Consider the following 25,136-nt stretch of genomic DNA (forward strand, 5'->3'; position numbering starts at 1 on the left):
ATTCGGGGGGGGGTTACAGGAGATTATGGGATTCGGGGGGGGGGTTACAGGAGATTCTGGGATTCGGGGGGGGGTTACAGGAGATTATGGGATACGGGGGGGGGTTACAGGAGATTCTGGGATTCGCGGGGGTGGTTACAGGAGATTATGGGATACGGGGGGGGTTACAGGAGATTATGGGATACGGGGGGGGGGTTACAGGAGATTATGGGATACGGGGGGGGGGTTACAGGAGATTATGGGATTCGGGGGGGGGTTACAGGAGATTATGGGATTCGGGGGGGGGTTACAGGAGATTCTGGGATTCGGGGGGGGGTTACAGGAGATTATGGGATACGGGGGGGGGTTACAGGAGATTCTGGGATTCGCGGGGGTGGTTACAGGAGATTATGGGATACGGGGACCAGGTGGGAAAATGGATTCCAAACCCATGATCAGCTATGGGTGCACTGACTGGTGAAGCAGGCTGGAGGGTGAGTCTTGTATTGTGTCTGATTCCGGGCATTGTTTATCTCAGAAGGATCTGGAAGCTTTGGGGAGGCTACGGAAGAGAATGGACAGGAATGGCATGAGGGTGACAGACACCCAGGCCAAGTGGAGCAAGTGGGGAGGCCATTAAAGTTTTTTATTACTGTCAGAAGTAAGGTTTACATTAACACCGCGATGAAGTTACTGTGAAATCCCCTAGTTGCCACACTCTGGCGCCTGTTCGGGTGACACTGAGGGAGAATTTAGCACCTAACCAGCATGTCTTTCACACGGTGGGAGGAAACCGGAGCACCCGGAGGAAACCCACACAGACACGGGGAGAATGTGCAGGCTCCACACAAACAGTGACCCAAGCCGGGAATTGAACCCGGGTCACTGGCGTTGTGAGGCAGCAGTGTTAACCCACTGTGTCACCGTGCCCCCAGGAATCGAACCCGGGTCCCTGGCGCTGTGAGGCAGCAGTGCTAACCCACTGTGTCACCGTGCCCCCGGGAATCGAACCCGGGTCCCTGGCGCTGTGAGACAGCAGTGTTAACCCACTGTGTCACCGTGCCCCCGGGAATCGAACCCGGGTCCCTGGCGCTGTGAGACAGCAGTGTTAACCCACTGTGTCACCGTGTCCCCGGGAATCGAACCCGGGTCCCTGGCGCTGTGAGACAGCAGTGTTAACCCACTGTGTCACCGTGCCCCCGGGAATCGAACCCGGGTCCCTGGCGCTGTGAGACAGCAGTGTTAACCCACTGTGTCACCGTGCCCCCGGGAATCGAACCTGGGTCCCTGGCACTGTGAGGCAGCAGTGCTAACCCACTGTGTCACCGTGCCCCCGGGAATCGAACCCGGGTCCCTGGCTCTGTGAGGCAGCAGTGTTAACCCACTGTGTCACCGTGCCCCTGGGAATCGAACCCGGGTCCCTGGCGCTGTGAGACAGCAGTGTTAACCCACTGTGTCACCGTGCCCCCGGGAATCGAACCCGGGTCCCTGGCGCTGTGAGACAGCAGTGTTAACCCACTGTGTCACCGTGCCCCCGGGAACCGAACCCAGTCCCTGGCACTGAGAGACAGCAGTGTTAACCCACTGTGTCACCGAATTGCTTCTACAGAGAGTGAGTGAGGATTTGATTTGATTTATTTTTTTCACATGTATTAGAATACACTGAAAAGTATTCTTTCTTGCATGTTATACAGACAACAATACAAAGTCTCACAAAACCAGGTTAAAGTCCAAAAGGTTGATTTGGAATTGGGAGCTTTCAGAGCTTCTTCCTCTGGTGAGTCACACAATGAAGGAGCAGTGCTCTGAAAGCTCCCGATTCCAAATAAACCTGGTGTTGTGAGACCTCTTACTGATCCCACCCCTGTCCAACGCAGCATCTCCACCTCATGGCTATACAGACAAAGCATACCATTCATAGAGAAGGAAAGGAGAGGGTGCAGAATGTAGTGTTACAGTCACAGCGAGGGTGTAGAGAAAGATCAGCTTAATGTGAGGTAGGTCCATTCAAAAGTCTGACAGCAGCAGGGAAGAAGCTGTTCTTGAGTTGCTTAGTACGTGACCTCAGACTTTTGTACCTTGTCCCCGATGGAAGAAGGTGGAAGAGAGAATGTCCGGGGTGTGTGGGATCCTTAATTATGCCGGCTGCTTTTCCCGAGGCAGTGGGAAGTGTAGACAGAGTCAATGGATGGGAGGCTGGTTTGCGTGATGGATTGGGCTACATTCACCACCCTTTTGTAGTTTGTTGCAGTCTGAGGGGGCAGTGTGACCGACTGCATTGTTCCATGAAAGGACTGGCGCAGACCCAATCTCTTTCTGTGCTACACTGTTCTCTGAGAGTGACGCCTATCGTCCTGGGGTGGCTGGACAGACTGGAAGGACCACTTCCTGTACCTCCTCCTCACCTGCTTTCTAAGTTTGACCTCCTCCACTCTGCCCTTTGACCCTTGACCCAGTATCGCAATGCTCTGAGTTTTGGTGAGGCCCAGCTAACTCCACAACTATCTCAAATTTCAATTATTTCCCTCTCTGTGCGGTGACACATACAACTTAGGGGTGTGAATCACATCAGTCTGACATGACTCAGGGGTTTAAAATCTGCTGCTTACATCCTGCAAGTTTTGTCTGAATCAAAGACTTGTTTTTCTTTCAGACCAACCCTGAGCAATTTCTTATTCATTTCCTTTTTCCTCATTAAAGAAAAATGAGCAACAAATAACTTCTCAGAATCATCTTCCTTCAGCTCCTTCCCTACACTTGCTCCACAGGGTTTAGATACAGAGTAAAGCTCCCTCTACACTGTCCCCCTCATCAAACACTCCCAGGACAGGTACAGCACGGGGTTAGATACAGAGTAAAGCTCCCTCTACACTGTCCCCCCATCAAACACTCCCAGGACAGGTACAGCACGGGGTTAGATACAGAGTAAAGCTCCCTCTACACTGTCCCCCTCATCAAACACTCCCAGGACAGGTACAGCACGGGGTTAGATACAGAGTAAAGCTCCCTCTACACTGTCCCCCATCAAACACTCCCAGGACAGGTACAGCACGGGGTTAGATACAGAGTAAAGCTCCCTCTACACTGTCCCCCTCATCAAACACTCCCAGGACAGGGACAGCACGGGGTTAGATACAGAGTAAAGCTCCCTCTACACTGTCCCCCTCATCAAACGCTCCCGGGACAGGTACAGCACGGGGTTAGATACAGAGTAAAGCTCCCTCTACACTGTCCCCCCATCAAACACTCCCAGGACAGGTACAGCACGGGGTTAGATACAGAGTAAAGCTCCCTCTACACTGTCCCCCATCAAACACTCCCAGGACAGGTACAGCACGGGGTTAGATACAGAGTAAATCTCCCTCTACACTGTCCCCCATCAAACACTCCCAGGACAGGGACAGCACGGGGTTAGATACAGAGTAAAGCTCCGTCTACACTGTCCCCCTCATCAAACACTCCCAGGACAGGTACAGCACGGGGTTAGATACAGAGTAAAGCTCCGTCTACACTGTCCCCCTCATCAAACACTCCCAGGACAGGTACAGCACGGGGTTAGATACAGAGTAAATCTCCCTCTACACTGTCCCCCTCATCAAACGCTCCCGGGACAGGTACAGCACGGGGTTAGATACAGAGTAAGCTCTCTCTACACTGTCCCCCATCAAACACTCCCAGGACAGGGACAGCATGGGGTTAGATACAGAGTAAAGCTCCCTCTACACTGTCCCCCATCAAACACTCCCAGGACAGGGACAGCACGGGGTTAGATACAGAGTAAAGCTCCCTCTACACTGTTCCCCCATCAAACACTCCCAGGACAGGTAGAGCACGGGGTTAGATACAGAGTAAAGCTCCCTCTACACTGTCCCCCCATCAAACACTCCCAGGACAGGTACAGCACGGGGTTAGATACAGAGTAAAGCTCCCTCTACACTGTCCCCCATCAAACACTCCCAGGACAGGTACAGCACGGGGTTAGATACAGAGTAAAGCTCCGTCTACACTGTCCCCCTCATCAAACACTCCCAGGACAGGTACAGCACGGGGTTAGATACAGAGTAGAGCTCCCTCTGCACTGTCCCCATCAAACACTCCCAGGACCGGCACTGCACGGGGTTAGATACAGAGTAAAGCTCCCTCTACACTATCCCCATCAAACACTCCCAGGACAGGTACAGCACGGGGTTGGATACAGAGTAAAGCTCCCTCTACACTGTCCCCATCAAACATTCCCAGGACAGGTACAGCACGGGGTTAGATACAGAGTAAAGCTCCCTCTACACTGTCCCCCCATCAAACACTCCCAGGACAGGTACAGCACGGGGTTAGATACAGAGTAAAGCTCCCTCTACACTGTCCCCCATCAAACACTCCCAGGACAGGTACAGCACGGGGTTAGATACAGAGTAAAGCTCCCTCTACATTGTCCCCCATCAAACACTCCCAGGACAGGTACAGCACGGGGTTAGATACAGAGTAAAGCTCCCTCTACACTGTCCCCCATCAAACACTCCCAGGACAGGTACAGCACGGGGTTAGATACAGAGTAAAGCTCCCTCTACACTGTCCCCCCATCAAACACTCCCAGGACAGGTACAGCACAGGGTTAGATACAGAGTAAAGCTCCCTCTACACTGTCCCCCCATCAAACACTCCCAGGACAGGTACAGCACAGGGTTAGATACAGAGTAAAGCTCCCTCTACACTGTCCCCCATCAAACACTCCCAGGACAGGTACAGCACGGGGTTAGATACAGAGTAGAGCTCCCTCTGCACTGTCCCCATCAAACACTCCCAGGACCGACACAGCACGGGGTTAGATACAGAGTAAAGCTCCCTCTACACTATCCCCATCAAATACTCCCAGGACAGGTACAGCCCAAGTCGATAAGGAGTAACTGGTTCGAGTTTAGTGGAGCAATTTATTCCTCATTTATTTTTGGAGTTGGCTGATGATCCAGAGGGCTGAACTCTTACTGGTGTCTGTCTGTGAGATCTGAGTGGATTAATGTAGGAATCCAGACTGGGTGAGGGTCCAGTGCTTGTTTATTAGAGAGAGAGAGAGCCACAACCCCGTCCAGTGCTCCTGTCCTCTGTTGTCAGGGGTATAGATCTGGGGAAACCTTGTTCCAACCTTACAGGACATGACGTGAACCTGTATGTAGAGTATGGTGTGTGATTTTGGTCCTTTTATTTCAGGAGGACTTGTGTTGGGTGCTGACCAGGGAATGTTCTTGAAGCTGATTCCTGGGATGAAATCATTTGTCTTCTAAAGAAAGATTGTGTGTGTCTAATTCCATCAGAATTTAGACACAAGGTGATGTTATTGAAGGCTCCTAGTGGGGTTTGACAGGGTGGATGCTGAGAGTCTGCTTCCTCTGTTGTGGGGGCATCCAGAAGTGTGGGGGGTGGGGTGGGGGGCTCAGATTCAGAATAGAGGGGTCTCCCTCTGAAGATGGAGGAATTTCTTCTCTCAGAGGGTGTCCATTTGTGGCATTCTTCTTTCCCTCCACACGGAGCAGGTGTTTGATTGATTTATTATTGTCACATTATACAGTGAAAAATATTGTTTCTTGTGCGCTACACAGACAAAACATACCGTTCATAAAGTACAGAAAAAAATCATAGAATCCTACAGTGCAAAAGGAAGCCATTTGGCCCATCATGCCTATACCAACCACAATCCCACCCAGGCCCTATCCCCATAACCCCATGCATTTACCCTAGTTAATCCTCCTGACATTAAGCAGTAATTTAGCATGGCCAATCCACCTAACAGCACATCTTTGGACTGTGGGTGGAAACCCACACAGACACGGGGAAAACATGCAAGTTCCACACAGACAGTGACCCAAGCCGGGAATTGAACCTGGGTCCCTGGAGCTGTGAGGCAGCAGTGCTAACCCACTGTGCCACCATGCAGAATGTAGTGTTACAGTCATAGCTAGGGGTGTAGAGAAAGATCAACTTAATATAAGGTAGGTCTATTCAACAGTCTGACAGCAGCAGGGAAGAAGCTGTTCTTGAGTTGGTTGGTTCGTGATCTCAGACTGCTGTATCTTTTTCCCGATGGAAGAAGGTGGAAGAGAGAATGTCCGGGGTGTGTGGGGGTCCTTGATTATGCCGGCTGCTTTTCCCGAGGCAGTGGGAAGTGTAGACAGAGTCAATGGATGGGAGGCTGGTTTATGCAATAGGACTGGGCTTCGTTCACGACTCTTTGTAGTTCCTTGTGGTCTTGGGCAGAGCAGGAGCCCATACCAAGCTGTGATACAATCTGGAAAGGATACTTTCTATGGGGCATCTGTAAAAGTTAGTGAGGGTTGTAGTTGACATGCCAAATTTCCTTCGTCTTGTGAGAAAGTAGAGGCGTTGGTGGGGCTTTCTTAATTGTAGTGTCAGCATGGAGGGTCTGGACACCTAGCAGCTTGAAGCTCTTGACCATTTTCACTTCATCCTCATTATTGTAGACAGGAGCATGCCCTCCACTGCGCTTCTAAAGCAGGGAAGTTATCCTGGTTAGAAAGGTCTGGTTAGGTCACAACTCGAGCATTGTGTCCAGTTCCGGAAAGGATGCTTTCTATTTTACATCTGTAAAAGTTGGTGAGATGGTAGACAAGGGAATTAAGGGTTATGGGGAGAAAGCGGGAAAATGGAACTGAGCCATTTCAGATCAGCCATGGTCTTATTGAATGGCGGGGCAGGCTCGAAGGGCTAGATGGCCTACTCCTGCTCCTACTTCTTATGTTCTTATGTTTTTATGTTCTTATGGATATGCATTTCAAGTTGTGTCACAGCCGTTGAGGTTACTTGGTTAGAGCTGGAGCCACAGCAAGCTGTGATACGTCTGGAAAGGATGCCTTCTGTGTAAAAATTGGTGGGAGTTATATATTCAAGGCTGAGATTTCTGACTGACACAGGGAGTTGAGTGGGGAGACAGGAAAGTAGGGTTGAGACCACCATAAGATCAGAGGCGATCTTAAGTAATGGTGGCCCAATGGCCTACTCCAGCCCCTTTATCTCCCGATCTCACGCGAGGCCTAGTCAGAGGGAGGCCTTAGATGTCCTCTCACTCCCAGATGATCTGATGTCGAAGGGAGGCATCAAGTGTGTGTCTGCGCGACAGAGGAGAGAGAGAGAGAGAGAGAGAGAGAGAGAAAGAGAGCAGGAGAGTAGGGGAACGAGAAAATTAGAAAGCCAAAATACGCAGGAAGCCTTGGCAGAGAGAGCAGTAGTTTATTTGATCTTCTCACTGATTGACAGGAATCGACGTGCTCCCTCAGGGTAAAAAATAAATTATACAAAAATACATCTCAAAATAAATACTGAGGAATTTGGGATTGGGGAGATTTTGTGCTTGATAAAGTTTTGCTAAGTTCACCCAGAATCTGGCCCCAGTTTCATAGAATCCATCAAACCATAGAATCCCTACGGTGCAGAACGAGGCCATTCAGCCCATCAAGTCTGCACCAACCACAATCCCACCCAAACCCTATCCCTGTAACCCCATATATTTACCCTCCTAATCCCCCTGATATTAAAAGGCAATTTAACATGGCCAATCCACCTAACCTGCACATCTTCGGACACTAAAGGACAATTCAGCACGGCCAATCCACATAACCTGGTGTATTTCGGACTGTGGGAGGAAATCGGAGCACCCGAAGGAAACCCACGTGGAGAACGTGCAGACAGTGACCCAAGCCGGGAATTGAACCCGGATCGCTGGCGCTGTGAGGCAGCAGTGCTAACCACTGTGCCACCCTGCTAGCCTTTTGGGAATAGTAGAGGGATGGGGTGAATGCCAAGGGGTGTCCAACACTGGGCAGTGGGCAGTGCCATGGATATTGCCATTGGCCAGAGATTACCAACCCCAGTCCTGATCAATCTCCGTTGGTCAAGCTCGCTGCTTGACCAAGTCTGACTGATGGTGAGGGGCAGATTTAATAAGCTCTCCGGGATTGGTTGGAGGGGGCGGTTAACAGATCGGTCACCATCCTAACCCATCCTTGCTTTGGTATAAGGGTTGCCAATTCGCCCATTCCCAGAGTACTGACTGTACCGCTCTCCCAACAATTCCCGATGATCCCAATAGCCACCACACACGGGATGGTCAACCCAACCCGTGTGCCCTTTGACCCCCACGAGCTCCAGCCCACCCATCCAAAGAGAGATGGTTCTCAGCTGGAGTCGGCCTCTTTAGGAGAGTCCAGGGAGGAGACCATTCAGCCCTTGTGCCTCTCCCTCTCCCTCCACCAATCTCTGGTGGGATGCGTGGGCCCCACCCGCATCCCGGTACACGCAGCCAATTGGCCCTCCGGCCTACAAGGTCACCAAGGTCGGGGAGCTGAGTGAGTCGGACGACTGGTCACCACTGCTGCTGCCTCGGCGATGGGCAGCTGCGCAGGCCTCCGGGGGGGTGAAGAGGGCCAGCCCCTGGCTGGAGGGGCCGGCGGAAGGTTCCGGGTCGTACGCCGGCAGGCTGGGGTAGGTGAAGGCCAGGCTGGCGGTGAAGGGGGTGACCGAGGGGGTCCGCAGGAGGGTGGGGGTGTGCAAGGCCTCAGGCTCGGGGCTCCCCCTGCTCAGGCCGAGATCGCGGACTGGCCTGAGGGAGACCCTGGGCGGCTTGGGCCTCTGGGACGAATCGGCAGCCTCGAGGCCTGGGTCCTTAGGCTTCACCTCGCGACCTCTGACCGTCCCCGATGTTGAGGGGCTCCTGCCATCATCGGGAATTTTGCAAATGGGCTGATGGGCCTCCAGGATGAACTCCAACCTCTCCTTCTCCTTCTGCAGCTCAGCAATTTCCTTCTGCAAGCCCGACTTCACATCCTCAAGCTGATCCGTCTCCTATATCAAACAGTACAGGGCTTAGATACAGAGTAAAGCTCCCTCTACACTGTCCCCATCAAACACTCCCAGGACAGGTACAGCACGGGGTTAGATACAGAGTAAAGCTCCCTCTACACTGTCCCCATCAAACACTCCCAGGACAGGTACAGCACGGGGTTAGATACAGAGTAAAGCTCCCTCTACACTGTCCCCCATCAAACACTCCCAGGACAGGTACAGCACGGGGTTAGATACAGAGTGAAGCTCCCTCTGCACTGTCCCCCCATCAAACACTCCCAGGACAGGTACAGCACGGGGTTAGATACAGAGTAAAGCTCCCTCTACACTGTCCCCATCAAACACTCCCAGGACAGGGACAGCACGGGGTTAGATACAGAGTAAAGCTCCCTCTACACTGTCCCCCCATCAAACACTCCCAGGACAGGTACAGTACGGGGTTAGACACAGAGTAAAGCTCCCTCGACACTGTCCCCATCAAACATTCTCAGGACAGGTACAGCACGGGGTTAGACACAGAGTAAAGCTCCCTCGACACTGTCCCCATCAAACACTCCCAGGACAGGGACAGCACGGGGTTAGATACAGAGTAAAGCTCCCTCTACACTGTCCCCCCATCAAACACTCCCAGGACAGGGACAGCACGGGGTTAGATACAGAGTAAAGCTCCCTCTACACTGTCCCCCCATCAAACACTCCCAGGACAGGTACAGCACGGGGTTAGATACAGAGTAAAGCTCCCTCTACACTGTCCCCCATCAAACACTCCCAGGACAGGTACAGCACGGGGTTAGATACAGAGTAAAGCTCCCTCTACACTGTCCCCCATCAAACACTCCCAGGACAGGTACAGGACGGGGTTAGATACAGAGTAAAGCTCCCTCTACACTGTCCCCCCATCAAACACTCCCAGGACAGGGACAGCACGGGGTTAGATACAGAGTAAAGCTCCCTCTACACTGTCCCCATCAAACACTCCCAGGACAGGTACAGCATGGGGTTAGATACAGAGTAAAGCTCCCTCTACACTGTCCCCCATCAAACACTCCCAGGACAGGTACAGCATGGGGTTAGATACAGAGTAAAGCTCCCTCTACACTGTTCCCCCATCAAACACTCCCAGGACAGGTACAGCATGGGGTTAGATACAGAGTAAAGCTCCCTCTACACTGTCCCCATCAAACACTCTGAGAGCTGGTCTGGGTGTGCAGTATGTTGTAATGGGTGAATTACTCTCATATAGTTTGCAGCACTCACCGACTGGAGTCTGTCGGTCAGTTCTCTCCTCCTGTTGCGACACTTTGCTGCAGCCAGCTTGTTTCTCTCCCTCCGCAGTCTCTTCCTCTCTTCCTCCTCTGGCGATAGCTGGAAAACATTACAAAGGTTCACTGTATGGGAGGAAAGCCTGTACAAGCCACCCTCCAGAACCAGCTGTCAGCTCTCGTTCAGTGGCCAGCACACTCACACAAAACCAGAAGCTTCTGCTATCGAGAGGCTATTCCAGAGATCTTGGGTTGACAATCCAGACAAACTTTCCCAGAACCAGTGCTGAGGGAGTGCCAGCTTGTCTGAGGGTCGGTGCTGAGGGAGCGCCGCACTGTGGGAGGGTCAGTGCTGAGGGAGCGCTGCACTGTGGGAGGGTCAGTGCTGAGGGAGTGCCGCACTGTGGGAGGGTCGGTGCTGAGGGAGTGCCGCACTGTGGGAGGGTCAGTGCTGAGGGAGCGCCGCACTGTGGGAGGGTCAGTGCTGAGGGAGCGCCGCACTGTGGGAGGGTCAGTGCTGAGGGAGGGCCGCACTGTGGGAGGGTCAGTGCTGAGGGAGCGCCGCACTGTGGGAGGGTCAGTGCTGAGGGAGCGCCGCACTGTGGGAGGGTCAGTGCTGAGGGAGCGCCGCACTGTGGGAGGGTCAGTGCTGAGGGGGCGCCGCACTGTGGGAGGGTCAGTGCTGAGGGAGCGCCGCACTGTGGGAGGGTCAGTGCTGAGGGGGCGCTGCACTGTGGGAGGGTCAGTGCTGAGGGAGCGCCGCACTGTGGGAGGGTCAGTGCTGAGGGAGCGCCGCACTGTGGGAGGGTCAGTGCTGAGGGGGCACCGCACTGTGGGAGGGTCAGTGCTGAGGGAGCGCCGCACTGTGGGAGGGTCAGTGCTGAGGGGGCACCGCACTGTGGGAGGGTCAGTGCTGAGGGGGCGCCGCACTGTGGGAGGGTCAGTGCTGAGGGGGCACCGCACTGTGGGAGGGTCAGTGCTGAGGGAGTGCCGCACTGTGGGAGGGTCAGTGCTGAGGGAGCACCGCACTGTGGGAGGGTCGGTGCTGAGGGAGCGCCGCACTGTGGGAGGGTCAGTGCTGAGGGAGCACCGCACTGTGGGAGGGTCAGTGCTGAGGGAGCACCGCACTGTGGGAGGGTCGGTGCTGAGGGAGCGCTGCACTGTGGGAGGGTCAGTGCTGAGGGAGCACTGCACTGTGGGAGGGTCGGTGCTGAGGGAGCGCCACACTGTGGGAGGGTCGGTGCTGAGGGAGCCTGAGGGGTGATGTAATTGAGGAATTTAAATGATGAAGTAGGATTTCAATAGGATGAACAGAGTGAAGATGTTTCTATTTGTGTGGGGAGAACTAGGGAGTCATCAATATCAGATAGTCACTGATAAATCCACTGGGGGATTCAGGAGAATTATCTTCACCCAGAGAATGGGGAGAATGTGGGACTCGCTCCCAGGGGGAGTGGGGGAGGATGTGGGACTCACACCCACGGAGGGAGTGGGGGAGAATGTGGGACTCACACCCACGGAGGGTGTGGGGGAGAATGTGGGACTCACACCCACAGAGGGAGTGGGGGAGAATGTGGGACTCGCTCCCATGGGGGGAGTGGGGGAGAATGTGGGACTGGCTCCCATGGGGAGTGGGGGAAGAATGCGTGGCTCATTCCCATAGGGAGTGAGTAAGGTGAATAATTTTGATTCATTTAAGATGGGAAGCTGGATACTTACACTGGAGAGGGAGGAATGGAGAGATGAGGAAAAGACGATGGGGTGTGGGATCAGACAGGTGTGGAGTAGAAGCACTAGCATGGAGCAGATGGCCCGAATAGCCATTTACTTTATCGTAGCCTCAGTGTAAATATATAATAGCATTATGGAATGATATTGAAACGGGATGAGGCCATTCAGCTCATTGTCACAGCATTGGATCTTTGAAAGATCGATCCAATTGGAGTTAGCTCTCTCCCCCTCTCCCCCCCTCTTTTCCCAATAGCCCCGCATATTGAGTATTTCCCCAATTCCCCTTTTTGCAAGTTCCTGTTGAATCTGCTTCTGACTCCCTTTCAGGCAGCATCTTCCAGATCAGAACGACTCGCAAATATATCGGCCATTCCTCCACTGTGGCTGGGGTCAAAATACTAAAACTCCCTCCCTAACAGCACTGTGGGTGTACCTACACCACACACGGGTACTGACTGATGTCCAATCACAATCCTGGAACTCCCTCCCTAACAGCACTGTGGGTGTACCTACACCACACACGGGTACTGACTGATGTCCAATCACAATCCTGGAACTCCCTCCCTAACAGCACTGTGGGTGTACCTACACCACACACGGGGACTGACTGATGTCCAATCACAATCCTGGAACTCCCTCCCTAACAGCACTGTGGGTGTACCTACACCACATGGAAATGGCGGCCCACCTACCGCCTTCTCAAGCGGGCAATTAGGGTTGGGGGATAAAAGCCAGGCCCAGCCAGTAAAGTTAACATCCGGAGAAACAAGTCAAAAAAAACCTTTCTAAAGTACAGTGTCCAGAATTGGATAAAAGTTTATCACAACTGCATTGCTTCTGTGCGCCTGTTGATAAAGTGAAGAATCCTCTTGCTTTTTCTTTTTATGCGCTATTGTCCTGAGCTTCACAGACGTACTGTATTGCTGCCTCTGTTAAAATTGTACTGCCTGATGCTCCATAATCTTTTCTCCCATTCTTTGTGTGTCGGGCCTGTGTGCTCTATACTCCTCCTCTGCTCTAGAGGGAAAGAGGAAACTGTGGAGGGGGGGCAACGTGTTGAGGTGGGGGAGGGGGCGGGAGGCGGGGGAGGGGGCATGAGACGGGGGAGGGGGCGTGAGGCGTGGGAGGGAAAAAGGAAGAAGTGAAGACAGTCCAGTTGATGGTGAGCAAGACAGGAGCAATGCATGAGTAAGTGAAGTATTGGCCAAGACTGTGCAGTATTGGCAACGAATGTGTTAGTCAACAGGAAATCATTCCAATGTGTGGATAAGGACTTCCTGCCCTGGAAGGAGCTTTGACTCATTGCCTCTTATCCTGGGGTAGGACTGGAGATTCAAGGTGCTGGCAAAGGAGGCACCTCGGAAAATTAAAAGGTGACAGAGAGAGAGAGAGAGAGAGTTGGGGGGGTTTGGGTTGGGAATTCCAGAATTTTGCACCTCTCTAGAATCACCAGCCACACCCTCCGCTCGTTCTCACACGCCCACCAGTAACATCCAGGTTGCTGAGAGTGGGTCACTGGGGGTCATAAGTAATTGGGGTCCGCCCACCACACCTACAAGTCAGATCATTCCTGAGCTATTCCAGACAATTCCAAGTTCTTTTTCCCCCTCCCGGGGCTCATAGCAATGTAGAAAAATAGGAGGAGGCCATTTGGCCCTTCGATCCTGCTCCACTGTTCACTGCGATCATGGCTGATTGTCCAACTCAATAAACTGATCCCACCTTCCCTCCGCCTCCAATACCCTTTGATCCCCTTGTCCCCTCCCCCAAGAGCTTTGGGGATAATTTTCCCATCTCACCCGCCATGTAGCGGTTGGGCCACGCAAAAGTCCTTTGACCTCGGACTTTTCTGGTTTAGGGGCCAGGAAATCTCACCCTGTAAGTTGACAAAATATCGAATAGAATGAGGCCATTCAGCCCATTGAGTCTGCTCTGCTATTCGATCCTGGCTGATATGCTCCTCATTCCTATTTTCCTGCCATCTCCCCATAACCCTTCATCCCATTGCCAATTAAAAATCTGTCCAACTCCCCCTTAAATTTACTCACTGTCCCAGCACCCACTGCACTTTGGGATAGCGAATTCCTTTGGGAGAAGTAGTTTCTCTCCCAATTCTGTTTGAAATTTGCTGCCCCTTATCCTAAGGCCTCTCGTCCTAGAATGTCCCACAAGAGGAAGCATCTGCTCCATGTCTACTTTATCCAGACTTTTTAATCATCTCGTAAACCTCAATTTGATCTCCCCTCATTCCAGAGGGTGTATGGGGGCTTAAACTGTTCAATCTCTCTCTATACGACAAACCCCTCATCTCTGGAATCAGTCTAGTGAACCTCCTCTGAACTGCCTCCAATGTCACTACATCTTCCCTCAAATAAGGGAACCAAAACTGTGTACAATACTCCAGGCGCAGCCTCACCGATGCCTTGTGTAGTTGGAACAATATTTCTTTACTTTTATATTCTATTCCTTTAGCTATATATGCCAATATTCCATTCACTCTTTCTATTATCTGCTGTACCTGCATGCTAGTTTTCTGTGACTCATGAATGAGTATGTAATTCCTTGTTGAAAACATACAGGCTGGAATGTTACAACTGTTCACGCTGGTGGGACTTTCCCAACCCACCAGCGCGAATGGAGATTTGGCTGGGCGCCACAATCTCAGTCTTCACTGCAGCAGGAGTGTGGCGTGAACAGCCGGTAAGATCGTGTTTTAGCCTCAACTGCTTTCCAGAAGCTGACCGCTCTCTGGGTGAAGAAGATTCCTCCTCATTGCAAGGACTGAGCCATGTCCTCGCGGCAGGCTGGACAACAGGCCAAAGGGTGGGTGTCCATGTTGGAAAGGGCCGAACAAGGGGTGTCCAGAGAGTGCCTGCCCGATACTGGTGCCCCCTTTTGTGATTGCGGCGTTCGGAGATACAGTTGAGGCAATAGAATATCAGTAGCCAATTTTATTTTACAAACGCAGATGGAGAAGGTACTCAAAAAGGCATATGGCACGCTTGTCTTCATCTGGCAGGGCACTGAGTTTAAACATTGGCAACTCATGTTGCAGCTTTATAGAACCTTAGTTAGACCACATTTGGAATATAGTGTTCAATTCTGGTCGCCACAGGATGTGGAGGCTTTGGAGAGGGCACAGAAAAGATTTACCAGGATGTTGCCCTGGTATGGAAGGCATTAGCTATGAGGAGAGGTTGGAGAAACTTGGTTTGTTCTCACTGGAGCGATGGTGGTTGAGGGGAGACCTGATAGAAGTCTATAAGTTTATGAGGGGCACGGACAGAGTGGATAGTCAGAAGCTTTTTCCCAGACTCAATTACTAGGGGGGCACAGGTTTAAGGTGTGAGGGACAAGGTTTAAAGGAGATGTACGAGGCAGATATTTTACACAGAGGGTGGTGGGTCCCTGGAACTCGCTGCCGGGGGAGGGAATGGAAGGAGATACAATAGTGACTTTTAAGGGGCATCTGGACAAATCCATGAATAGGATGGGAATAGAGGGATATGGTCCCCGGAAGGGTAGAGGGTTTAGTTCATTCGGGCAGCATGGTCGGGGCAGGCTTGGAGGGGCCGAAGGGCCTGTTCCTGTGCTGTAATTTTCTTTGTTCATTATTATTTGCTGCGAGGGAAGGATGTGGTGGGGTAAAGGGGTTGGGGACCCTCAAGTTAACGTCTTATCAGGGCCTCTGACAGTGCAGCACTCGTGACCGGGGTAGCAGTCTGGATTCTGCGCACAAGTCTCAAGTCTGGGGTTCGAAACTAGGATCTTCCCACTTGCACGAGAGAGAGAGAGAGGGAGACACCATTCTGCACGCACAATATCTATGATCCTGTGCTTGCAGGGACAGGAGGAGGCCATTCAGCCCCTCTAGTCTGTTCTGCCATCCATTGCACTTAAGAAATAGGAGCAGGAGTAGACCATCTGGTCCCTCGAGCCTGCCCCGCCATTCAATAAGATCATGGCTGATCTTTTCATGGACTCAGCTCCACTTACCCACCCGCTCACCGTAACCCTTAATTCCTTTACTGTTCAAAAATCTATCTATCCTTGCCTTAAAAACATTCAATGAGGGAGCCTCAACTGGGCAGGGAATTCCACAGATTCACAACCCTTTGTGTGAAGAAGTTCCTCCTCAACTCAGTCCTAAATCTGCTCCCCCTTATTTTGAGGCCATGCCCCCTAGTTCTAGTTTCACCCGCCAGTGGAAACATCTTCCCTGCTTCTATCTTATCGATTCCCTTCATCATCTTATATGTTTCTATAAGATCCCCCCCTCCCACCATTCTTCTGAATTCCAAATAGTCCCAGTCTACTCATTCTCTCCTCATAATCCAACCCTCTCAACTCCGGAATCAACCTATTGAATCTCGTCTGCACCCCCTCCAGTGCCAGTATATCCTTTCTCAAGTAAGGAGACTGAAACTGTACACAGTAACTCCAGGTGTGGCCTCACCAGCACCTTATACAGCTGCAACATAACCTCACTGTTTTTAAACTCCATCCCTCTGGCAATGAAGGATAAAATTCCATTTGCCGCCTTAATTCCCTGCTGTACCTACAAACCAACTCCTTGTGATTCCTGCACGAGGACACCCAGGTCCCTCTGCACAGCAGCATGCTGCAATTTTGCACCATTTAAATAATAGTCCATTTTGCTGTTATTCCGACCAAAATGGATGATGTCACATCACGGAATCATGCCCGATCCCGGGAATGAAAGGCTTGGTGACTGAGGAGCGTTTGAGGACTCTGGGTCTGTACTCGATGGAGTTTAGAAGGATGAGGGAGGGATCTCGTTGAAACCTACAGAATACTGAAAGGCCCTGGATAGAGTGGACCGTGGGGAAGATGTTTCCATTAGTCGGAGAGACTGGGATCCGAGGGCACAGCCTCAGAGTAAACAGCCCTGTAGAATGGAGATGAGGAGGAATTTCTTCAGCCAGAGGGTGGGTGAATCTGTGGGATTTGTTGCTACAGAGAAGGCCGGGTCATTGAGTGTATCGGAGACAGAGATAGATTCTCGATTGGTGAGGGGGTCAAAGGTTATAGGGAAAAGGTGGGAGAATGGGGTTGAGAAACTTATCAGCCACGGCAATGCTGATGGGCCGAATGGCCATATTCTGTTCCTATATCTTACAGTCTTATCTGTGAGCTAACTCACATCTCCGCTTTTGCTGCATCCCCCTAGATAACACAAACCCATCTATCTCAGATTTAAAATTAATCGACCAAACCCCGATTGCTGTTTGTGGGAGAGAGTTTCCAAATTCTCCCTCCCTTTATGTTTGGAGGTGAACCCAGTCTCACAAAGATTGGCTTCTCCCTTTCAGACTCTGTGTGTTTACCCCCCCCACCCCACACCTCATCCTAGACTGCACCCAAACCAGCCCCCTATCCATTGCTATTTCTCCTTCATATCTTGCGAACTCTGATCAAATCGCCCCCTTAATCTTCCACATCCCAAGGATTACAGCCCTCATTAAGCCAATTTGCAGAAATTGCATGTTTTGATCTCTCTGGGACTCTGTGTCCCCTGCACAGTACAGAGTGTTCAGTGTTTTATTAGGGCAAGTGGGACAGCCATGGTCCTGCTGTGAGTGGAATGAACAAGGTGCCAACTAGCACGCCACAGCACGTGTTTGGCTGTTCCCTCGCAGTGGTTCCAGCTGTGTTGTAACATCTGTTTCTGATGGAGTCGTTGCAGCTGCTGCCGTGAATCAGACACTGGCACAGACATAGTTTATAAGGTCAAATCCTCCGGCAGACACACAGTCTCAGTTAGGAGGCTCACATACTCACAGACCAGATTCACTCATGCCCTCGATTCACTCGCGCCCTTGAATAGATTCCAGTCTGTAACTCACTCCCGGGTATCTGTAATTCTATATATAAACCACCCCGAACCCCTCGATTAGATTCCAGTCTGTAACTCACTCCCGGGTATCTGTTATTCTATATATAAACCACCCCGAACCCCTCGATTAGATTCCAGTCTGTAACTCACTCCCGGGTATCTGTTATTCTATATATAAACCACCCGGAACCCCTCGATTAGATTCCAGTCTGTAACTCACTCCCGGGTATCTGTTATTCTATATAGAAACCACCCCAGGGGGAGTGTGTCAGTATTTACAGGGGGTCCCGGGGGGGAGAGTGTGTCAGTATTTACAGGGGATCCCAGGGGGAGTGTGTCAGTATTTACAGGGAGTACCCGGGGAGCGTGTCAGTATTTACAGAAGGTCCCCAGGGGGAGTGTGTCAGTATTTACAGGGGGTCCCCGGGGGGAGTGTGTCAGTATTTACAGGGGGTCCCCGGGGGGAGTGTGTCAGTATTTACAGGGGGGTCCCCGGGGGGAGTGTGTCAGTATTTACAGGGGGTCCCCGGGGGGAGTGTGTCAGTATTTACAGGGGGTCCCCGGGGAGTGTGTTAGTATTTACAGGGGGGTCCCCGGGGGGAGTGTGTCAGTATTTACAGGGGGGTCCCCGGGGGGAGTGTGTCAGTATTTACAGGGGGTCCCCGGGGGGAGTGTGTCAGTATTTACAGGGGGTCCCCGGGGGGAGTGTGTTAGTATTTACAGGGGGTCCCCGGGGAGTGTGTTAGTATTTACAGGGGGGTCCCTGGGGGGAGTGTGTCAGTATTTACAGGGGGGGTCCCCGGGGGGAGTGTGTTAGTATTTACAGGGGGTCCCGGGGGAGTGTGTCAGTATTTACAGGGAATCCCCGGGGGGAGTGTGTCAGTATTTACAGGGGATCCCCGGGGGGAGTGTGTCAGTATTTACAGGGGGTCCCCAGGGGGAGTGTGTCAGTATTTACAGGGGGTCCCCGGGGGGAGTGTGTCAGTATTTACAGGGAATCCCCGGGGGGAGTGTGTCAGTATTTACAGGGGGTCCCCAGGGGGGGGGGGGGGGGGGGAGTGTGTCAGTATTTACAGGGGGGTCCCCGGGGGGAGTGTGTCAGTATTTACAGGGGGTCCCCGGGGGGGAGTGTGTCAGTATTTAAAGGGGGGAGTGTGTCAGTATTTACAGGGGGTCCCCGGGGGGAGTGTGTCAGTATTTACAGGGAATCCCCGGGGGGAGTGTGTCAGTATTTACAGGGGGTCCCCGGGGGGGGGGGAAGTGTGTCAGTATTTACAGGGGGTCCCCAGGGGGAGTGTGTCAGTATTTACAGGGGGGTCCCCAGGGGGAGTGTGTCAGTATTTACAGGGGGTCCCCGGGGGGGAGTGTGTCAGTATTTACAGGGGGTCCCTGGGGGGAGTGTGTCAGTATTTAAAGGGGGGAGTGTGTCAGTATTTACAGGGGGTCCCCAGGGGGAGTGTGTCAGTATTTACAGGGGGTCCCCGGGGGGGAGTGTGTCAGTATTTACAGGGGGAGTGTGTCAGTATTTACAGGGGGTCCCCGGGGGGAGTGTGTCAGTATTTACGGGGGATCCCAGGGGGAGTGTGTCAGTGTTTACAGGGGGGTCCCTGGGGGGAGTGTGTCAGTATTTACAGGGGGTCCCCAGGGGGAGTGTGTCAGTATTTACAGGGGGGAGTGTGTCAGTATTTACAGGGGGTCCCGGGGGGGAGTGTGTCAGTATTTACAGGGGGTCCCCTGGGGAGAGTGTGTCAGTATCTACAGGGGGTCCCGGGGGGGAGTGTGTCAGTATTTACAGGGGGTCCCCTGGGGAGATGTGTCAGTATTTACAGGGGGTCCCGGGGGGGAGTGTGTCAGTATTTACAGGGGGTCCCGGGGGGGAGTGTGTCAGTATTTACAGGGAATCCCCGGGGGGAGTGTGTCAGTATTTACAGGGGGTCCCCGGGGGGAGTGTGTCAGTATTTACAGGGGGTCCCCGGGGGGAGTGTGTCAGTATTTACAGGGGGTCCCCGGGGGGAGTGTGTCAGTATTTACAGGGGGTCCCCAGGGGGAGTGTGTCAGTATCTACAGGGGGTCCCCAGGGGGAGTGTGTCAGTATCTACAGGGGGTCCCCAGGGGGAGTGTGTCAGTATCTACAGGGGGTCCCTGGGGGGGAGTGTGTCAGTATTTACAGGGGGTCCCCTGGGGAGATGTGTCAGTATTTACAGGGGGTCCCCAGGGGGAGTGTGTCAGTATTTACAGGGGGTCCCCGGGGGGAGTGTGTCAGTATTTACAGGGGGGTCCCCGGGGGGAGTGTGTCAGTATTTACAGGGGGTCCCCAGGGGGAGTGTGTCAGTATTTACAGGGGGGTCCCCGGGGGGAGTGTGTCAGTATTTACAGGGGGTCCCGGGGGGAGTGTGTCAGTATTTACAGGGGGTCCCCAGGGGGAGTGTGTCAGTATTTACAGGGGGTCCCCTGGGGAGATGTGTCAGTATTTACAGGGGGTCCCCGGGGGGAGTGTGTCAGTATTTACAGGGGGTCCCGGGGGGAGTGTGTCAGTATTTACAGGGGGTCCCCAGGGGGAGTGTGTCAGTATTTACAGGGGGTCCCCAGGGGGAGTGTGTCAGTATTTACAGGGGGTCCCGGGGGGAGTGTGTCAGTATTTACAGGGGGTCCCCAGGGGGAGTGTGTCAGTATTTACAGGGGGTCCCCAGGGGGAGTGTGTCAGTATTTACAGGGGGTCCCCAGGGGGAGTGTGTCAGTATTTACAGGGGGTCCCCGGGGGGAGTGTGTCAGTATTTACAGGGGGTCCCCGGGGGGAGTGTGTCAGTATTTACAGGGGGTCCCCGGGGGGAGTGTGTCAGTATTTACAGGGGGTCCCCAGGGGGAGTGTGTCAGTATTTACAGGGGGTCCCCGGGGGGAGTGTGTCAGTATTTACAGGGGGTCCCCGGGGGAGTGTGTCAGTATTTACAGGGGGATCCCGGGGGGGAGTGTGTCAGTATTTACAGGGGGTCCCCGGGGGGAGTGTGTCAGTATCTACAGGGGGTCCCCTGGGGAGATGTGTCAGTATTTACAGGGGGTCCCCAGGGGGAGTGTGTCAGTATTTACAGGGGGTCCCTGGGGGGAGTGTGTCAGTATTTACAGGGGGTCCCTGGGGGGAGTGTGTCAGTATTTACAGGGGGTCCCCTGGGGAGATGTGTCAGTATTTACAGGGGGTCCCCAGGGGGAGTGTGTCAGTATTTACAGGGGGTCCCTGGGGGGAGTGTGTCAGTATTTACAGGGGGTCCCTGGGGGGGAGTGTGTCAGTATTTACAGGGGGTCCCTGGGGGGAGTGTGTCAGTATTTACAGGGGGTCCCCGGGGGGAGTGTGTCAGTATTTACAGGGGGTCCCCAGGGGGAGTGTGTCAGTATTTACAGGGGGACCCTGGGGGAGTGTGTCAGTATTTACAGGGGGTCCCCGGGGGGAGTGTGTCAGTATTTACAGGGGGTCCCTGGGAATGTGATATAAATCTAAGGTCTGTCTGTCTCTCTCTCTCCATGCATGACAGTTATCTTACTGACACACTATTGACAATAAATTGTACCCTGTTTAAGTGCAGTTTTCGTAACTTTTAATTTCATACAAGAATTGAAACAGTATTGATTTTTCTGTGTCGGATAGATCCATGTCAGTACCAACGTGTGGCGTTACAAATACTGAAACATGTCCCTGTGTGACACAAGTCAGGAGTGTGATGGAATACTCTCCATTTGCCTGGGTGAGTGTGGCTCCAACAACACGCAAAAAACTTCCAGGTCAAAGCAGCCCCACTCGATCGACACGCTAACCACAAACACTCACTCCCTCCATCACCGACACACAGTGCCAGCAGTGTGTACCATCTACAAGATGCACTGCAGCGACTCACCAAGGCTCCATCAACAGCACCTTCCAAACCCGCCACCTCTACCACCGAGAAGGACAAGGGGGGGCAGCAGACACATGGGGAACACCACCTCCTGCAAGTTCCCCCCTCCGAGCCACTCACCATCCTGACGCGGAAATATATCGGCCGTTCCTTCACTGTGGCTGGGGTCAAAATCCTGGAACTCCCTCCCTAACAGCACTGTGGGTGGACCTACACCACACACGGGGGACTGACTGATGTCCAATCACAATCCTGGAACTCCCTCCCTAACAGCACTGTGGGTGGACCTACACCACACGGGGACTGCAGTGGGTTCAAGATGGCAGCTCACCCACAAGCTACTCAAGGGGGGCAATTAGGGACAGGGCTATAAATGAGAAAGAAAATTGTTGGCAAACAGTGTGTAAAGCCGGGAGTGTGACCTTCTTTCCCACACACCTACCTCCTCCTCCTTGCGTCTTCTTCCCCCGAGAGGGGGCATGAATGCCCTGATAACGCCTGCTCTCGACAGGCCTGAGGGGCCCGCAGTACTGCTCATCGCCATGTGTGGGTAGGGGTAGGTTCTTGGGTAGAGGTTGGATGGGGAGGTGGTAATCACCGTGGGTTGTACCATCCACTGGAGCTCCTGGCTGTTGGTGATGGTGGTAAGTGATGGCACTGAGGTTCCCATCCCACACAGTGGCACGCTGTACTTCTGGAAAGGAAAGAGAGCAGCTTAAAGCACTATCGATTGATGATTACAGTCAGTTTGTGAATAACATCTCCACACAAGCTTCCTCCTACCCACTCGTCATCTCGCCCTCATCACCTTGTCCCTTCATTCCTTTCTCCCTCATGTGTTTATCGAGTACCAACACCATTCACCTTGGCTCATGGGAGTGAGTCCCACATTCTCCCCCATTCCCCATGGGAGCGAGTCCCACATTCTCCCCCATTCCCCATGGGAGCGAGTCCCACATTCTCCCCCACTCCCCCCGTGGGAGCGAGTCCCACATTCTCCCCCATTCCCCATGGGAGCGAGTCCCACATTCTCCCCCACTCCCCCCGTGGGAGTGAGTCCCACATTCTCCCCCACTCCCCCCGTGGGAGTGAGTCCCACATTCTCCCCCACTCCCCCCGTGGGAGCGAGTCCCACATTCTCCCCCATTCCCCGTGGGAGTGAGTCCCACATTCTCCCCCATTCCCCATGGGAGCGAGTCCCACATTCTCCCCCACTCCCCGTGGGAGCGAGTCCCACATTCTCCCCCACTCCCCCCGTGGGAGTGAGTCCCACATTCTCCCCCACTCCCCCCGTGGGAGCGAGTCCCACATTCTCCCCCACTCCCCCCGTGGGAGCGAGTCCCACATTCTCCCCCATTCCCCGTGGGAGTGAGTCCCACATTCACCTCACTTTAATGTTTCACCCTGAACGACAGGCACTTCTGACAGTGCGGCGCTCCCTCAGCACCGACCCTCCCGCAGTGCGGTGCCCCCTCAGCACCGACCCTCCCGCAGTGCGGCGCTCCCTCAGCACCGACCCTCCCGCAGTGCGGCGCTCCCTCAGCACCGACCCTCCCGCAGTGCGGCGCTCCCTCAGCACCGACCCTCCCGCAGTGCGGCGCTCCCTCAGCACCGACCCTCCCGCAGTGCGGCGCTCCCTCAGCACCGACCCTCCTGCAGTGCGGCGCTCCCTCAGCACTGACCCTCCCACAGTGCGGCGCTCCCTCAGCACTGACCCTCCCACAGTGCGGCGCTCCCTCAGCACCGAACCTCCCACAGTGCGGCGCTCCCTCAGCACTGACCCTCCCACAGTGCGGCGCTCCCTCAGCACCGAACCTCCCACAGTGCGGCGCTCCCTCAGCACTGACCCTCTGACTTTGCGGCACTCCCTCAGTTATGTCAGTGGGACTGTCAGCCTGTTTGTGAGTGACGGAGCGAGAACCACTGACTCAGAGGTGAGAGAGAGAAAGAGTGAGGGGAAATCCCACTGAGCCATCACCAAGAGATCAAATGAAAATGCAGATCTCAGTTTCAGATCCTCTTGCGTTATGGGCAGTTGCGAGGTGGGGGTGGGAGGTATGGGGTGGAGGAGGTTTCAGCTGGGCCGTGGTGGGGGAGAGTCCCCTCAACTGTGACGGAGAGTTTCTTCCTTTAAGCTGTTCCTGAGCTGTTTGTGACTGACAAAACATCTTCAACATGTGGGCAGTTCGACAGAGAATGTTGTGGAGAACCAGAAGTGACCTGGGGGGCACAGTGGGTACCTGATCCCCTGCCTAACCCACTTTCAGCATGGTGGCACGATGGTTTGCACTGCTGCCTCATGGCGCCAGGGATCCGGGTTCGATTCCCGGCTTGGCCCACTGTCTGTGTGGAGTTTGCACGTTCTCCCCGTGTCTGTGTGGGTTTCCTCCGGGTGCTCCGGTTTCCTTCCACAGTCTGAAAGACATGCTGGCTGGCAGTTAGGAAGGCAAATGCAACGCCAGCGTTTATGTCGAGAGGGCTAGAATACAAGAGCAGGGATGTATTTCTGAGGCTGTATAAGGCATTGGTCAGACCCCATTTGGAGGATTGTGAGCAGTTTTGGGCCCTGTATCTAAGGAAGGATGTGCCGGCCTTGGAAAGGGTCCAGAGGAGGTTCACAAGAATGATCCCTGGAATGAAGAGCTGGTAATATGAGGAACGGGTTGAGGACTCTGGGTCTGTACTGGTTGGAGTTTAGAAGGATGAGGAGGGGATCTTATTGAAACTTACAGGATACTGCGAGGCCCTGGATGGAGTGGACGTGGAGAGGATGTTTCCACTAGTAGGAAAAACTAGAACCAGAGGGCACAACCTCAGGCTAAAGGGACGATCCTTTAAAACAGAGATGGGGAGGAATTTCTTCAGCCAGAGAGTGGGGAATCTGTGGAACTCTTTGCCGCAGAAGGCTGTGGCGGCCGGGTCATTGAGTGTCTTTAAGACAGAGATAGATAGGTTCCTGATTAATAAGGGGATCAGGGGTTATGGGGAAAAGGCAGGAGAATGGGGATGAGAAAAACATCAGCCATGATTGAATGGCGGGGCAGACTCGATAGATTGAATGGCCTAATTCTGCTCCTATATCTTATGGTCTTATGGACTGCTGAGGCAGTATAAGGCTCTGGTCAGACCCCATTTGGAGGATTGTGAGCAGTTTTGGGCCCCGTATCTAAGGAAGGATGTGCCGGCCTTGGAAAGGGTCCAGAGGAGGTTCACAAGAATGATCCCTGGAATGAAGAGCTGGTAATATGAGGAATGGTTGAGGACTCTGGGTCTGTACTGGTTGGAGTTTGGAAGGGTGAGGGGGGCATCTTATGAAACTTAAAGGATACTGCAAGGCCTGGATACAGTGGACGTGGAGAGGATGTTTCCACTCGAGAGACTAGGATCTGAGGACACAGGGTGTCCAGGTGGTTAACACTGGACCAGGGATCCAGGTTTGATTCCCGGCTTGGGACACTGTCTGTGTGGAGTTTGCACATTCTTCCCATGTGTCTGCGTGGGTTTCCTCCGGGTGCTCCGGTTTCCTCCCACAGTCTGAAAGACGTGCTGGTTAGGGTGCATTGGCCGTGCTAAAT

The 25,136-nt window shown here is 53.4% G+C and overlaps 1 protein-coding gene across 1 annotated transcript in view; it reads right to left on the minus strand.

Moving 5' to 3' along the window:
- Window positions 1-7,446: 7,446 nt before the first annotated feature.
- The window catches only part of LOC145340106 (fos-related antigen 1-like), a 19,140-nt gene continuing 1,450 nt past the window's right edge, over window positions 7,447-25,136 (minus strand). The window contains exons 2-4 of the mRNA XM_080184531.1: window positions 22,004-22,255; window positions 10,084-10,191; window positions 7,447-8,826 (exon numbers count right to left, since the gene is read on the minus strand). Coding sequence (XP_080040657.1) covers window positions 8,302-8,826; window positions 10,084-10,191; window positions 22,004-22,255 — 885 coding nt within the window. The 3' untranslated portion in view covers window positions 7,447-8,301. The remainder of the gene's footprint in view (window positions 8,827-10,083; window positions 10,192-22,003; window positions 22,256-25,136) is intronic.

The sequence above is a fragment of the Carcharhinus amblyrhynchos genome, unplaced genomic scaffold (genome assembly GCF_965287045.1).
Source record: "Carcharhinus amblyrhynchos unplaced genomic scaffold, sCarAmb.v2.hapA scaffold_780, whole genome shotgun sequence".
Lineage (NCBI taxonomy): Eukaryota > Metazoa > Chordata > Chondrichthyes > Carcharhiniformes > Carcharhinidae > Carcharhinus > Carcharhinus amblyrhynchos.